The 16,425-nt window shown below is 43.9% G+C and overlaps 1 protein-coding gene across 3 annotated transcripts in view; it reads left to right on the top strand.

Moving 5' to 3' along the window:
• The window catches only part of LOC138258996 (contactin-4-like), a 789,032-nt gene extending 772,971 nt beyond the window's left edge, over nucleotides 1-16,061 (top strand). For all 3 annotated transcript variants that reach the window (XM_069206362.1, XM_069206361.1, XM_069206363.1), the window contains exon 23: nucleotides 10,781-16,061. In XM_069206362.1, coding sequence (XP_069062463.1) covers nucleotides 10,781-10,881 — 101 coding nt within the window. In that variant the 3' untranslated portion in view covers nucleotides 10,882-16,061. The remainder of the gene's footprint in view (nucleotides 1-10,780) is intronic.
• The last annotated feature ends 364 nt before the right edge of the window (nucleotides 16,062-16,425 follow it).

Raw genomic sequence — 16,425 nt, 5'->3', positions numbered from 1 at the left:
CCTCACGGATGCCCTGCTAGGGACCTGGTCCACACCCAGCACAGGGGCTTCTGTTAATAAGACAATAGCCCACAGCCATAGACCTGTGCCTAACGACCCGGCTTTCCTGACCCAACGCCTCACCCCCGAGAGCTTGGTCATCCAAGCCTCAACGTCCCATGGCGCATTCTCTTCTGCTCCTCCAGATAGGGAATCAATGAGGCTGGACCACATTGGGAAGAAGTTGTTTTCTTCCTCCAGGCTGGCATTGCTGTCCATGAACACCTCAGGCCTTTTGGGCCATTATACCTATACTTTATGGGACATGGTCGCGCAAGTGCTGCCACAAGTCCCAGAGGAGGCCCAGGCCATTCTCTCCCAAGCGGTTGCTGATGGGAGAGACGTAGTCTAGTTCACAATCAGATGTGGGCTGGATACATCCAACTCTCTGGGCAGATCAGTTGCTTCTATGGTGGGCCTGAGGCACCACACCTGGTTACGGACATCTGGCTTTTCAGGGGGTGTTCAATCTATTCTGATGGACATGCCCTTTGATGGCACCTGTCTTTTCTGGGATAAAGTAGGCTCGGCGCTCAAGCACTTTAAGGAGTCCCGGGCTACGGCTCAATCCCATGACCACAGAAGGGGCACCCAACCACGTCCATTCCCCGCCAGCCACCGTGCTGCACGTTCTGCTTGGCCTCTGCAGAGCCAAGGATGTGGGATCCAGCATCCGCGTGGATCAGAGGGCCAGTGGTCTAGCCCGTCCACCACCCTCCCTCAGCTGCAGCCTTCAAACCTTCCTAGTCTGGTGTTCTCCCACCAGTTATGGGCAGGATTTGCCATCACCTACCCCGCTGGAAAAGATCACCTCAGACAGGTGGCTTTTGCAAACAGTCCAAAGTGGCTACACCCTCCCCTTCAAGACTGCCCCTCCCACCATGCCACCATCCTACACTTGGATGACGAAGGATCACCTGGCACTTCTCCAGTTGGGGGAAGATGACCGAGCCTGAGGATTTGGAGGGGACCGTGCGTTTTGATAAGAGAGAGGGGCAGTGTGCGTGAGACCTAGGGAGCTGAGTGGTGAGTTTCTCCACCATTCCCGGGGTCTGGAGCACTGTTGCGGGCCTGGGGCCTTGACTGTGTTTGGAGACACATTGTGGAGGCCTTCTTTGATCCCTTGAGAGTTGAACACCTGGGGCTCCAGCAGAGCTACATTGCATACTACACCGCTGTGACCCGCAACCTGTCTACATATTCCTGAGGACTATTGCTGCGGCGGGCCACTCAAGGGCCTCTATCCCCACAAACCTCTGGTGAGTTGAATGAAAGGAACTACCCCTGAATTAATTGCCAGGAGATGGGGTCGCTCCCTTGGATCTCAAACATTAGAGAAACTCTATGAGCCCTTGCAGACTGGGACCCTGCTCTTGCATTGCCTTCTCCACAGTGTCCCCCCTCTCCCCGGTAGGCCCTTGCAGCAGGGCTAACTGAGGTGCCTCACCCCTCTGTGATTCTGACTATCTGAGTTGTCTTCTGTTTGAACCTCATAAGAATTGTTTGATCCTCTGACTTAAATGGGGGACACCAAAGGAAAAACTGCAGATTTTCAAGCATACACATGGCCACATTCCACTCCCTCAGAGGGCTTGCCTGCAATGACAACTGAGGATTGCATTCCCCCATGAATATAGATCCTCCACAAGACAAATTGAACATTATCCTATGCGAAATATGTGAGTCCAGAACCGCACTGCAGCAGCGACTAGAAACCATTACCACTGACCTTGGTCTCCTGCAAGAAGACCATGAGAAATTAGCAGACAGGGTGAAAAACAACAAGTGTGCCCTCTCTACTCTTAAGCCCTGGCAGTCGGAATGCAGTGCTTTGGATACATAACTTCAACAGCAAGTAAATATGCTATGGTAGCGGATGAAAGATGCCGAGGGATGGACGCGACAGAACAGTGTTCGAATTGTTGGACTGCCAGAGGGAATTGAGGGCCCTGATGCTACTCACTACATAGAGACTTAGGTAAAAACTGTGGTGGCACCGACTGGGCTCGCCTCCGTATTCACATTTGAGGGGGCACATTGTGATCCTGCTAAGAACCCCCCACCTGGGCAACCGCCGTACTTGGTGGTAGCTTGCATATTGAATTACAGAGACCGCAGTGCCAACCTCCATGGTGCGAGAAAGTCGGCACCCATCCTGATAGATAATGTTTGTGTATCCTTATTTCCTGATTACACACTCTTGGTTTAGCATCAAAACTGAGACCACAAATGATGGGCCTATAATATGCCCTAATATTCCTGGACAATCTCAAAGGGATGTATGACCACAGGAGTCATTTCTTTGATACACCAAACGTAGCATGGTACTGGCTTGGGCAGTATTTCCCTTACATGCACAGGCCGGATCACTTCCTGTTGCTGTATTGTACGGATACCCCATTGGATGCAGGTTACCTACTGCTTTATATACTGTATAAGATGGCAAATGTGCTACTTACTGAGATGCGCTGCATGTGAGTCCCTCTCCTTCTTAGCGAGTGCAGATTTTATTACCAATTAGGTGGAGAACTAAGGTCTGCAGGCCACTGAGTCGGGAATATGTGCAGAAAAAACACACAGTGAAGCGGACAACTCTGGCACACTCTTATCTCGCATGATAAGAGCTGTTCCCACCCCCACCCAGGTCCTTTGGGTAGACCCCCCACACGGAACCAGCACTTACACCCAACAAGAATTAAATAAAGCCTTTCGTGAGTTTTATACAACCCTATACACTGCCCCTCCTCCAGCTCGCCCTGAGATGCTTAATGCAGTCCTATGAACACAGTTGCAGACGGCCGATAAGGAAGTACTAGTAGCTCCAATGATGGTGAACAAGGTACAAGGGGCTATAACCGCCGCCCGCCGAAGTTCCCCCACCAAAATACCGCTCCGCGGTCGAAAGACCGCTGAGGGTATTTTGGGATTTGCCCTGGGCTGGAGGGCGGCCGCCAAAAGGCCGCCCGCCAGCCCAGGGCAAATCAACCTTCCCACTAAGATGCCGGCTCAGAATTGAGCCGGCGGAGTGGGAAGGTGCGACGGGTGCAGTTGCACCCGTCGCGTATTTCAGTGTCTGCTAGGCAGACACTGAAATACTTTGTGGGGCCCTCTTACGGGGGCCCCGCGGTACCCCCTACCGCCATCCTGTTCCTGGCGGGCGAACCGCCAGGAACAGGATGGCGGTAGGGGGTGTCAGAATCCCCCATGGCAGCGCAGCAAGCTGCGCCGCCATGGGGGATTCTAAGGGCAGCGGTAAACCGGCGGGAGACCGCCGGTTTACCCTTTCTGACCGCGGCCAAACCGCCGCGGTCAGAATGCCCTGCGGGGCACCGCCGGTCTGTCGGCGGTGCTCCCGCCGACCCTGGCCCCGGCGGTCTGAGGCCGCCGGGGTTAGAATGAGGGCCTTTGCCTGTAATAAGACCCCGGGGACGGATGGCCTCCCTGTCGAGTTCTATTCCACCTATATTAATCGCCCAGTCTCACGTTTGAATATAAATCCTCCTTGGAAGAGAGCATGGTACCCCTATTACCAGAAAGCCATTGGTGATCTCCATATTGAAGCTTTTTAAGGCCCCGACAGATATAGGCCACTGTTGCTATTAAATACAGAATATAAAATCTTAAGCAAGGTTCTATCACATAGGCTTCTTCCAATGCTGGCCAAACTCATACATACTGACCAGTGCAGATTTGTCCCCAATCAAAATCAAAATACACCCCTCAACATCCGCAGATTATATAATAAAATGGACTCCACTCTGGACCAATACCCCTGGGCTGGCTGCCTTTCATTTGACCTCTGTCAGGCTTTTGATACACTAGGGTGGGACTATATGATTATGACACTCAAAAAATTTGGAGTTTCTCCAATGTATATACGGTGGACTCAGCTCTTATACATGTTCGACAGGAGGCAGGTAACTGGGGCATACCAACAGGACGGACGATGCAATTAATTTCATAATACGCAGGTGACATCATTTTGTATACGAGAGACCTCCGCCTGGACCTCACCAAGATGGCACAAATATTTTCTGACTTTGGGTCTCTCTCAGGATTATGTGTTAATCTAAATAAATCACATGCCTTTGCCTTTGAAGGAGCATACATAAATGCGGTTTTACCATTCAGAAAGACTACAATACCAATGGCATCAGATACATTTCACTACCTGGGTATTCTGGTCTATAGGACATCACAAGATTTAATAGAAGAGAATTTACAGAAGGCAATTTCATCCCTCTGATTTTAGATACAGTTTTGGATTGCACTTCCAATATTGGTGGCAGGCCAGTTGGCACTTGCCAAGATGCTGATGCTGCTGCGTCTCCTTTATTATTTTATGAGCTTGTCGGTAGGGGTTCTGACTCGATATTTTAAAACTTTGAACACTCTGCTTACAGATTTTCTATGAGGCACTGGCAGGAGAAGAATCAGTCTAGGCAAACTGCACCTGCCGTCTGATAGAGGAGGAATGGGACCCCCAGACTTTAAGGCCTACTGTATTGCAAGTCAATTGCAGTGGCTCTCCTATTGGCTGGCAGACAGAAACCTGCAGTAGATAGGTTATATTGTACGAAGATGTTAGATCAGGGTAACCTCCAATCTATGATTTGCCCGGACCCTCCTACGCTTCCTATGACTCCTTTGCTGCTAAGGATCGCATTTGTTTATTGTAAGTTGGCCATGAGCTATACAGCATCAATGATGCAGTATTCCCTGAATATACCCCTACTGGGGCTGCTCACAATATCTGGCGTCCTCATGAGGGGTAGGCTATGTCCCTTGGAACAGGATGAAGTAACGACCATTGGAGCATTTTTTGGTGAAACCATCCTTTTGAGCCATACTGACTTTGCTAACACAGAACATGCTGGAGGTTTTATTGTTGACACATGCGAGTGTCACTTATTACGTTAAACAACACTGGGCCCCGGATGGAGTAGAACCCCCCACACATGAATTTGCATAGGCAGCATACACAATGGGCCACGTTAGACACTTAATACGATGGTTATATAGGGGGCTCCGAGAAAACTGACAGACATCATTAACCCCTCTACGGGCCAAATGGGAGAATGATCTGGGCCAAGCGCTCTGAGTTAAGGAGTAGATGCTTATGCTTGAATACCCTAAGAAACTATTCTGTAACTCCTGTTTTACATTTACACAGTATTCAATACTACATAGCGCTTCTCTCACACCACACAGACTTAATGCAGTGTATCCTGATGTATCAGCGGCATGCCCTCGTTGTCATGCTGAAGAAGCTAATCTTAAGCACATGTTGTGGGGCTGCCCTACTTTGAGCTCCTATTGGGCACATATCCAGGGGATGTTGAAGGACCTAACCAAAAGGGAGATTTGGCACACTTTTGACAATTGTGCCCTGGGGTTATTTCCATGACCCCAAGGAACTAAGGTAATGGCCAGATTTGTGGATCTGGCACTGCTGTTAGCAGAACTCCTTACCTTTTGACCAGTAGATGGAAATTGGTGAAACCACCCACAATACTACAATGAAAAGAAGAAGTGGGCAGATGGGGTTTGGCCGAAAGCACTGCCCTAAACAGAGAGGAATATAGGGGACTGGAGAAATAACCAAAGCAATGGAGTGGGATGCATTACTAGAATCTTTTACGCCCCAGAATGAGGATAGGGAGTAAGACCAGGTTAAATAGGTACTTCGGGGTCAAGTAACATTTATAAATTGGCGAGTACCTCATACTAGGTTGACTTTGCGGAAGAGTACTTTCTGAAATGTATCATTTCCATTACCATAAGATATGGTTGTACTACACAAAATGCACTGTAATAGATTACAGGAGAAGCATTAAATGTCGTCAAGTATATTGTTTATGTGTGATATCAGAAGGAGACAGTGCCAAGGCTGATGTCTAGTTTTGAGAAGGGAAGGAGGAAATAGAAACTAATTGCACTCTACAACTGACGGGGAACTGTCTGTACATTTGAAGTGCTGCCAAATCCACCTTCACTGTTCTAGTTTTGATTACCCAATCTATATTTCCGAGACAATTGTTACTAGATACAATATTGAGGTTACTTGAATGGTGTAGTACATCACTTAACAGTGTTGAATATAAGTAATTATTGATTGTATATAATAAAATCAATAAAGTTTGTGTTAAAAAATGGCTAGGTCTGGAAGGCTACCATTTTGATGCATACCCAGGTTTTCAACTCTTTATCTGGGAATGCACCCAAATCAATTCATGGATGCATTGGAATGCCCACACATCACCTACAGAACGCCTCCCTGCAGCAAGGTAAATAAAGGCAGTGAAATGTGCTGCCTTGCATTACCTAGGAGTTACTAAGCCACATAGAACCACTCAAGGTGGCCTTGCGTGGCTTAGTACATCCCAATTAAGGGTTTGCTTTGCCTTGCATTGCCTTGTGGGACACAAGGGCAATGCAAGTCCTTGGTAAATCTGGCCTCGGACAGATCTTCTTGAGCTCCTCTGATTGTCCATACCCCAGGCATGGGTGCAGCTCACCAATGCCAAAGGTTGGCCCTGTCTGGAGTATTGGTTTGAAGACAGGTACTCAAATGTTAGTGAGTTAATTGAGGTTGATTATAATTACATCTTTGACATATTGATTGATATGTATAGGTGTTTAATACTATCTACCTACTCAGGAAACCCTTATCTATTTGCCCACTTAGCATGTTTGCCCAAAAAGGATTGTGCCTCCTCCAGCCTAGTAGAAACTTCTTGCAACTGGATGATTAAAATGTCATCAGGTAGAGTTAGTCAACTGCCTCCTCCTCACCAGACTTTGTAGTTGGCCTCTGCCAACTCAATGGCGCACATAGCTCTCTGTTCCCTGCACAATTTTGGTATCCACAATTGTGAGTGAAAAAACATGGAAAAGAAGCTGCACAGCCCCCTCCAACATGCATAAGCATAAAATGGGTCTGCTGAATGCATATTCATCCGAGTCTGCTGACAGTGCCTGCAGAGAAATATCAGACACTGAGGTTATGACAGAAACCTCTGTTCCATCCCACTGCATAGCAGAAATGGTCACAGGAGATGGGCCATCCACCTGACTGTTATCTTGACGCTTACATAAAATCCTGGAATGTTTATATAATATTCTACATTTTTCATCCCTTGCAATGATCTGCTGCCAAGTGATGTTATATCAACTGTTCTAAATGATCAAGCTCATCAGTTGTTGTTGCAGTTGGCACCCTAAGTGCACCAGGTATGCCCAGACCTGGGTCCCTTCCTTGCTGTGCCACTGTAATCAAGGTATACCTGGCTGATGAGCCCTTATCGGGGTGAAAAGGGCCCTGTGTTGCTTGTTATGCTTTATGGAGGAACTGGCTTGGCAGCTCAGGCTGGACTGTTCCCAGACAAAATATGGTCAAGGCTGATTTGAATGTGGCTGAGTCTGAATTGTGGAAAAACAATGGGTTGGGATGTGGCCTGAGTGATTGCTTGTGGCTGAGATTAATTCAAGCATTCCATCCATCACCCTATTGTTGTTGCAAGTTCATCAGTTAGCCACAAATAAAAGGCTATGAAGTCACAAAGGCAACATTTAAGGGAGCTTCAATTTTGCAGTGCAGTTCTGTAATGAAATGAGTCCATGTTGACATAGTTTGCACCTTAGAGTGAATAAACATCCACAACTGCCCCCAGAGTGCATGTTGCTTGTTCATCCAAATAACCCAGCTTTCAGATCAGGTGGATGATGGTAAGGGCCACTGAAATTATGCAGCAGAAGAGGACGATTGTATGTGGCAAGTTGACTAAATTATGTGGCAGAAAAAGGCAAATTATGCAGCATAATTCAGCACAGTTTGCAGCTGTATTCGTTCACTGTGTTATTCTTACACATGTTAACAACATATATGCAAAGGTTTCCCCTCATTAATATCAGTTTAACACCCAATTATAGCAATCAGATAAAAGAAGAGAGTCAGCCTTTGCAGAGGGACTTCCACTGCGTGGCAACCCATGTGGTACTTCTTTTAATAACTTTTGATCCATTTAAGCTAGAAACATTTTTTGTTTTTTGATAATGTAGCATATGTGGTAAATCCATAATTATGCAAAAAATGATGCAGAATCACATAATTCCAGTGGCCATGATGGCAGCATCTGATTTGACTCTAAGTAGCAGAGTTCCTTCAACTTCTTCTATCCTACTTAGCCATAAGTAGGACAGGTATTCCACTCTAGAGTTAAAATACAACCCATGAGTCTCATTCAGCAAAGATTGTGTGGCCCTAAAAACTGGAATTGTGGTGCAAATAAAACAACAGTTTTCACATCAAGTTACACATTTTCCTTTAGTTCCGAAAAACAAAAGAAGAAATGAGCTAACTGGATTTGAAAAACCTCTGCAGATTTGCAGAGGGTGAAGGATACAGGATTATCACCCAAGAAAAAATAGTGTCATGTTGGAGAAAAATGTTCAAAATTTGATAATATACCTTGCAGGCATGAGTTGGAATATTTATGATTATCACTGGAAATGTATGAATAGTATATATGGTATCTATGTGGTATTTATGCAGCCAAATCTAGCCTAGCAGTGTGCTTTTCAATGCAAAAGGCAAAAATAATGATGGTAGAGGAAGCCAGGTCCTGTGGGTGGAGATGGATTGTTGCTTCATTGTGATCTGCAGTGTCATGTTGCTTGCTCTCTCTCCTAAACTGGGAAAGGTTTGGGGCAGTCCTGATGTTTTTTTACTATGAATATGTCTGTGAATGTTCATGACTATGGAGAGTCAAAAATCTAGTCATAGTGTACGTGAATATATAAAATCAATAGTGTCCCAGGTTTTAAGTGAGCCCCTTTATGTCAGATGGAGTCAGAGGCATTGCTCATTGTATTAATGAACAGGTGGGTTTCCTCTAACTCAGTTGTTTTACAATCTACAGCTGTTTATGTGCATCAAAGGTGATATCAAGCAGAGGTGGCCCATCATTTGTGGTCACTGGGGCTCCGCCTCCCTCCCTTTTGCTAAGCCTGTTGGATATCTGGCTGAGCAAAGGTCAGTCTGATAGACTCTCCCCATGCCAAGGTCAGGCAGCCAGGCACTTTATATGAGTCAATGCACAGGTGCCTGCTACCCTAAGCCAAGCTTTGCTGGACTGAAGATCTCACAGCACTGATGGAAGTGACCTCATCAGTATGGCAAAACCATTTGAGGTCCTCCCCCTCAAGCCGAGAGGGAGCATCATCAATTGAGTCAGTTCCGAAGTGCCCAGAGCTGACGACTATAATTACTGCCTCGTCACAGAGTGAAAATGTGTCAGTAACTCTCACTGACTCTCACTCCACTCTGTGATGAGTTAGGAAAGGTTCTCCTCTCATTGTCTGACCAATGACAAGGTCAAACAATAAAAGGAGATGGTGGGATCTTTTGTGTGTCCCCTTTCTCCCCAAAGACTTCAGTAACTTCTTGCGTCTTTGTACTCCTCCCTCCCATCACCCACTGGTCCTGCTGTCCCCTGTGCAGTCTAGTAAGTGCTTAATGGATATTAGGTACTATTGTATATTTATGAACGTATATGTGTTTACACTGGTTTGTATGTGCTTGTAAATGGTGGTTGTATGTGTGCACGCTTGTGAGTGGATGGGAGTGAGTGAGTGAGTGTGAATGTGGATGAGTGGGCCTGAGCATGTGTGTGCACTAGTGAGTGGATGGAATGATTTGAGTGTGCACATTTGTGCCTGCCCCACTATTCATCCTTGTATGGTATTACGAGCTGTCACTGATGTCAAGCCACAGCTCCTCTTCCGAGCTTGCTCTCTTGGACCTGCATTCACTGAAGTTTGTGCAAGTACTCATGCAACACAATGCAATTTAACACTGCAAATAAATCTAAGGGCCACAGATGTCAGAGACATGTCACAGCATCTGAATCGTACAAGGGCCCTGAAGGACATAACTAATACACAAGTGTCCAGAGAGTTATGGGACCTGGTCTTTACCGTGAAATAGGACATATGTTTAGGTTTAGTTTAGTTATGTTTAGTTATATTTAGTTATGTTTAGTTTAGTTTATCTATAACTAAACTAAACATGACTAAACTAGACATGTTTAGTTTAAAGTAAACTAAAGTATGTTTAGTTTAATTTAGTTTAGTTTCGTTTTGCTATGCTATGCTACGTTGTGTTAATAGATGCTTATGAGTGCACTTACATTTAAAAGGTATAATGGTGCATGATAGGGAGATGACCTGAAAAACGGATTTCCCAAAGATGTACTTGCAGACGAGCAGTATTGCTTAAGGGACACAAAGCTCAGAGGATAATTTAAAGCTGCTTAATAGCTAAGGAAGTATTTGTTGTTTATTGTGGTTTATGTTTGTCATTGCTAATAATTTTAATAAATCCCAACCTCAGATGCATTCTCGAAATCTCACATGCAAAATCCCTTTAATTAAAAAGCAGGACTGTGCCAGAACATAGCAGCCAACTCTTTGCCTGCATGATAACCACTGACTTCAAAGATATGCCTGGAGAGAAGGTTCCTGTAGATCCCGCCAATGACCCTTTAACAACCTATATGAGTTGGTAGTCTGCCTTTATGAATAGAAAAAGATTGTGGGTAACTGCTACTAAACCATAACCAACCTCAAGTGCCATTGCTGCAAAAACATACCTATAGGAATACAGATGAACAAATGTGTGCATATCTTGATGTATACTGACATGCTACAACTGAACCTCACCTGTTTTTCACTATTTCAGATGCCTATGCCAGAGGATCCGGAGCCTCCACCTCTAACGCCTGCACGCTCTCCGCAATCAGCACCATAATGATCTCCCTCACAGCCAGATCCAGTTTATGACAACAGTTATTTTACACAGAAGAAAAATGGCAAAAACTGCAAGAAAAAAGTTGCAAACTACGCAATCGATATCTAAAGCAACGTCTAGCTAGTTGTTCAGAAGGTTCCCAAGTGGTCTCATTGTCCAAGTACATCCTATGACTCAGTGCTTGAATTGAAAAAAACTTAAGTGCATATACTTATTGTCTCACAAACTTGCTTCCACCTGAAAAAGGCAGACAATATCCTATTAAAAGTAAAACAGCCTTGTCAAGAAGTGCCGTCTACCTTGACCGTACTTGCCCCTTTGAAGCTTTGCCTTGACTGAAACCTGAAAAAGGATGTCTGGCACTTTTTCCCGAAATTGCATTACACAAGACTTCCTCAATGTACCTATAGATTTGTTGAACATTTCCCCTGGAGGCAACTCTATAAATGCACTGATAAAAGAAGACATCCCTTAGACGATGTTACCAAAGCCGTTTACAAAAGTCCTTGTATGCATATTTTTTATTATAGATTTAGTGTTTTATAGAATTTTTTAAAGTTAACATATGATGTAGATATTGTTTTTTTCTCTGCTGTAAAATGCTGCGGGCAAAAAATTATCATGAAATATATATAAACAGACAGATTCTATATGTGCGTATATACAGTTGGAAATGTTTCCAGTAGAGGTTTTATGTTCCAAAGGAACTAGAGAGGACTATGAAATCGTTTCTAATGGCTGTGCGGGTGTTCTGTGTTGCTTGGTTTTGACAAGAACATGGGTTATTTCTTTCCAGGATGTCTCTAAGGTAAACCTTCAGGATCTAAAATGTACTTGGTCAGCATAATATTTAAAAGGAAAATATTGGCCAGAGATCTCAACACCTTTATCCCACAAGTAAGAGAAATGAAAATTGAGTGTAAAATGAGGATGGCCTTGATAGACTAACTACATCCAATAAGTTCCAAAGCATCCCAGTGCTTGGTTTCAAGATTCATGTTCGCTTGAACTAGAAATGCTGAATAAGTTATCATCCACTCATTAGTCAAACAAGAGAATGACCTCCAGAACATAGTCACTATGCACTGACAGCTGCCGTCTGTGCACACTTTTTTGGGAGACACTATTTCTATCTGTATAGGAGTTGCATTCATGTCTATACACATTAGACAACTGGAAGAGTGGGCATGCTGTCAGTGCTATAGAAGTCCAGATATTTGTTGAAGAGGCCACTTGCGGTTACTTCATTTTCATACACACACCTTGGGTAATTACTGCTACTTTTCCAGTGGCAATTGCATCAGCGTATTCCACAAAGTCTGAAATTCTCTACCTTCATTATAGTAATTTATTCCAGAGAAATCAATCTTTGGTCCTCATTGAGTACAATTATGATAGTTTCTGAGGATATCGACCTGTTAAATTTATAAACAATGACTCTAAATCAGAATAATTCCCACGGAAAGCGTCTATCTTCAACCCCTCTGTAAATTAGATAAAACTAAACTAAACTTCACACTTGTATAGCACACTACTCACCCATTAGGGTCTCAAGGTGCTGTACACATACTGCTGTGGAACCCCTCCTGGCTTTTCCCTGTGAGGCGCCCACTCCTGGGCAACCCCAAGGGTGAGGCCAGGCATTCAAGCACTGTTGTGGAGATTAAGCAAGCTAATGTCCAGAGGGGGACCCATTAATTATATTAGGCCATGGAGGAGAGAATTATCTGGTCCAAAGGTGAGCCCAAGACCCGCCAGGTGGGAATTGAACCCTGGTCCCCAGCCAGATCTTTGCATCAGGGCCTACCACTCTAACCATTGTGCCACACTTCTCCACATGCAGCTAATAATGCAAGTTTAGTGGATGCATTTATTCCACATCTGTATAATTTCCAATTGACAAAAGTGACATCTTTGGGTTGCAAACAAATTTCAGTGCCCTGGAAACACGCAGTCCATTCTCTGCTGTGTAAAATTCCATCTTCTCGGTTCAACATGTGCCTCTTTAAAAATGGCCATCTATCATATCAAAATGTCTGCCGATTACCTTAGTTACAAACATTCTTTCTGTTTCCTGGAAGTTACAGTTTGTTTGCACAGAGTTCATTTCAGAATGGTCGCTCTCTTGCAGGGACTTGAGATTGCTCAACGCAAGAGATTATGCAATGGTATTCAAGAGGAGTGATTGTCCTGTGATGAGAGTGCAGCTGTATAGGGAGTGCAGGTCCATGCAACTCTGCAAGCAGTTTATAAACACCGAAAATGAGTAATTTTACTACAAAGTGTAAGTTTAGAATTAGGCCCTCCATCTCCAACTCAAACCCATTTCTATGAATGCAATATGGCCAGACAGCAACTTGAATGGCTGTTTCTGAACATGACTGGGGGTCGTATAATCGTCTTTGAAGCAGAGCTCTGCTAGTCCAAAGGGCCATGAAGTTCTAGATGAAATCAGTGAATGCAGCCTTTGAGTTCCCAATTATGCCTTCTCTCTGCATTCCTTTACGAAGTATGATGCACCACCATAGCCTTGTCACTGAGCACAACAAACCCTTTGACCTCCTGTGATCCTCTCGGATCATGAACTGGAAATGGTCGAAAAGCATTGTCAGTTCCTACCTCCAAGTGAGGCTCTCTCTTTGGGTCACAAAGCTTCCCTAGCTCCTGCTCTCCGAATCAGGGACAAAGGCAAGAACATCCTACTCTCATACCATGTTTAAACCATATTTAACCACAGTTTTATTTATTAGCATCTATTTTTGCAAATCTGACCCATGAAATTACTTTTTTGAGATTTTCTATATCCACAGACAATGAGTTCACCTTCTCTGTTGTAAATCCCTATCACCAGAGGGTTCAGCACTGCTTTGATCTGTGCACTTTAATTATTTGTTTCTGTACACATACCATTTGATAACTTAGATACCACATATCGTAGGACCACTGGAAATTATTGTTTTATTTTCTTGTAGTTGAAGGCTGTTATAGACTGAGACATGCAAGACACAAGAGACTACCTGGCAATGATATGGGGTGCATAATACTATGATTAACATGCTACAGGAGGTGGTTATGTATTAAAAAGCGTTTGTGGTATAGAAAGTGGTTAGATGTTAATGCCAGGTCGAGCATGAATGAATTCCTTGTAGTCATGATTAAGAATGAAAACACTCTGCTGCATCTCTGAAGCCACTTGATGACAGGTAGGTGCAGAAGAGATTCATGATGTTGAAGGATAGGCCCACAAAGAGAGTTTTTGAGAGGTTGTTAACCAGAACTAAGGGTGCTTTGCCTTTGTAGTATGCTAGGTAACACATACATGCCAACATTTGGGAACATGGAAGAGGGGGATTTTGAAAATCATTAGAGGAATTTATATCTCTACTTACCTTACATTCAAGTTGAGGCAATTTTAGGTGGTAGACAGCTAGAACAAAACCATTATGTCTTAAATAATCAGGAGTCTTCCGCCCCGATCGGGTGTGTTGCAATGTACGGCAGAGCACATTACCAAGAAAGACCGAAGTTTGGGATTGCAATGGTAATGAAGCTCCACAAATGTACTTTATAATTGTCACCCACAAAGCAGAACTAGTTCTATTGGCTCAAATTGCTTCTAGAATCACAAGCCTAAGAATGAAAAGGGAAATCAGGGATGGGTGTACCCACACCTGACAAGGAGCAACTTGAGAAGCAGAAGGCGAAAGAGGGAGATTTCTTTCTTGATCTGTCCCAGACTTTCTTATGAGATCCGGAGAGACCTAGGTCCTCCCTTACAGGCTTTACTTCAACCTTACGCTTCTCAAGTTGCTTCATGTCGAGTGTGAGCTCAGATGTCCTTGATCTTCCTTTGTATTCTTATACTTGTGATTTTAGGACCAATTTGAGCTCCACAAGGTGTTGTTCAATTAGGTCTTGATTGAGATATTGGCCAGCAAAAATATTCTATCCCCTATATCTTCCTCAACTCTGCATTGTAAGGTAAGTCTAGGGAACTGGATCTAGAGTTAAGACTAGTAACTGCTCACCTTGACTGTGTAGTGGTAGATAAGGTAGGAAAATGTGGTATTTTTGTGGGAAGACATTTTGACAGTGATACAGTGATATACAACCCTCCACTAGAGTCTCTGGGTGGCCTTTCAAAGGGACCGGGGTGAGGAACCATTCTATACTACACCCAATGGAGGTGTTAGGGAGCGTGCCACACCATTCACTCCCAGAACCAGAAATTCTGAAATTCTTTAAGTATAGGACTGCATGAATGACTACATGTACATTGTGTGGCCATGCAAACCCTATCACCCCAAAGTACTTTCTGTTTCTGGAAATTGGAACGTGTATGCTTGCACGTGTGTGGTTTTTATTAAGTTCTGTAAAATAGCGCAGCCATTTGATGTGTCCACAACAGAGATGTGTGTGAAGCTGAAGACCACAGTTTTGAGAGTCATTGAGTGGCCAACTGTATCACCTTTCATTTTCAGATGGAACATCGAGAGACTGGTGGCAAGCATTAGATTATGTTGTAATTCTCTCCCTTCCCGTTGACAATCTTTTTCCTGACTTCTGACACTAAAAAGGCAGACACAGAAAAAAGGAGGAGCAGCCGGAACAAACCACACAAAGCATGGTCCTTCCTATGGACTGAACATGTTCAACATGTCTCCTTGAACTCTGCCCTCCAGGCAATGTCTTTCTCCATTTTGTCTTCGAGAAGTGACATTTTATTCCTAGAAAAAAAGACAGCGACAAACTAAATGTCAGAAAAATGCACAAACTTCAGGATTCCTGATGTTTACAGAAAGCAGAGCCCAGGAAAGTTCATTTAAAGAAAATACGAATGTACCAATATTAACGGAAACGTGCCGGGTGCCGGCTTTAAGCTCTCAACGTCTTTGCTTTCTGCCCTGTCTTCCTCCCTGCTCTGTAAATGAACTTTCAATATCGGTGATTTAGCTGCTGTAATTTTTTTTAACGGTATTGTAATAAATATTCCGTCCTTTGTAAAAAAAAAAATATATACATATATATATATATATACCTTACTTCTTACTTCATCCTTTGGACATGTAATCATGTTAATAACGTTTTGTTTGCTGGAAAAAGACAATTTTGGGCTCCTCATCCATCGAACAGTAAAATCCAGACAGGTTTTCAGTTAGCCGCAGTCAATATATATGTACATAAAATAAACTTTCGTGGAGGCAGTTTACATATTTGATGGTCATTGTGCAAACCCTAGTGGATGTTATTATTCAGTGAATCAACAGAGTCAAGCTGGAAAGACAAACTGCACTGCTGTGTAAAGCAACTCTATGATCAGTTTCTTTGACTGAGAAGGGGCTTATAATAGTTGAAATGTCTGAGTGTGATAACAAAAAACCCTACAGCACATCACAGGTACAATAACCAACAAAGAGACCCAAGAAACCGCTGAAAGAAAAGTCCACTTTTAAGTTTAACTGTGCGCTCTGTGACCCAACCACAATTCTATTGTGTCAGCACGTGTTTCAGAGTAGCTTGATAATGTCTATCAGGAAAAATGTCAGAAGAACCTGTGATGAGTATGTATCATCAAA

The sequence above is a fragment of the Pleurodeles waltl genome, chromosome 9 (genome assembly GCF_031143425.1).
Source record: "Pleurodeles waltl isolate 20211129_DDA chromosome 9, aPleWal1.hap1.20221129, whole genome shotgun sequence".
Classification (NCBI taxonomy): domain Eukaryota; kingdom Metazoa; phylum Chordata; class Amphibia; order Caudata; family Salamandridae; genus Pleurodeles; species Pleurodeles waltl.
Note: the sequence above shows the minus strand (reverse complement) of the source record. Positions and strands in the feature narration are given on the sequence as shown.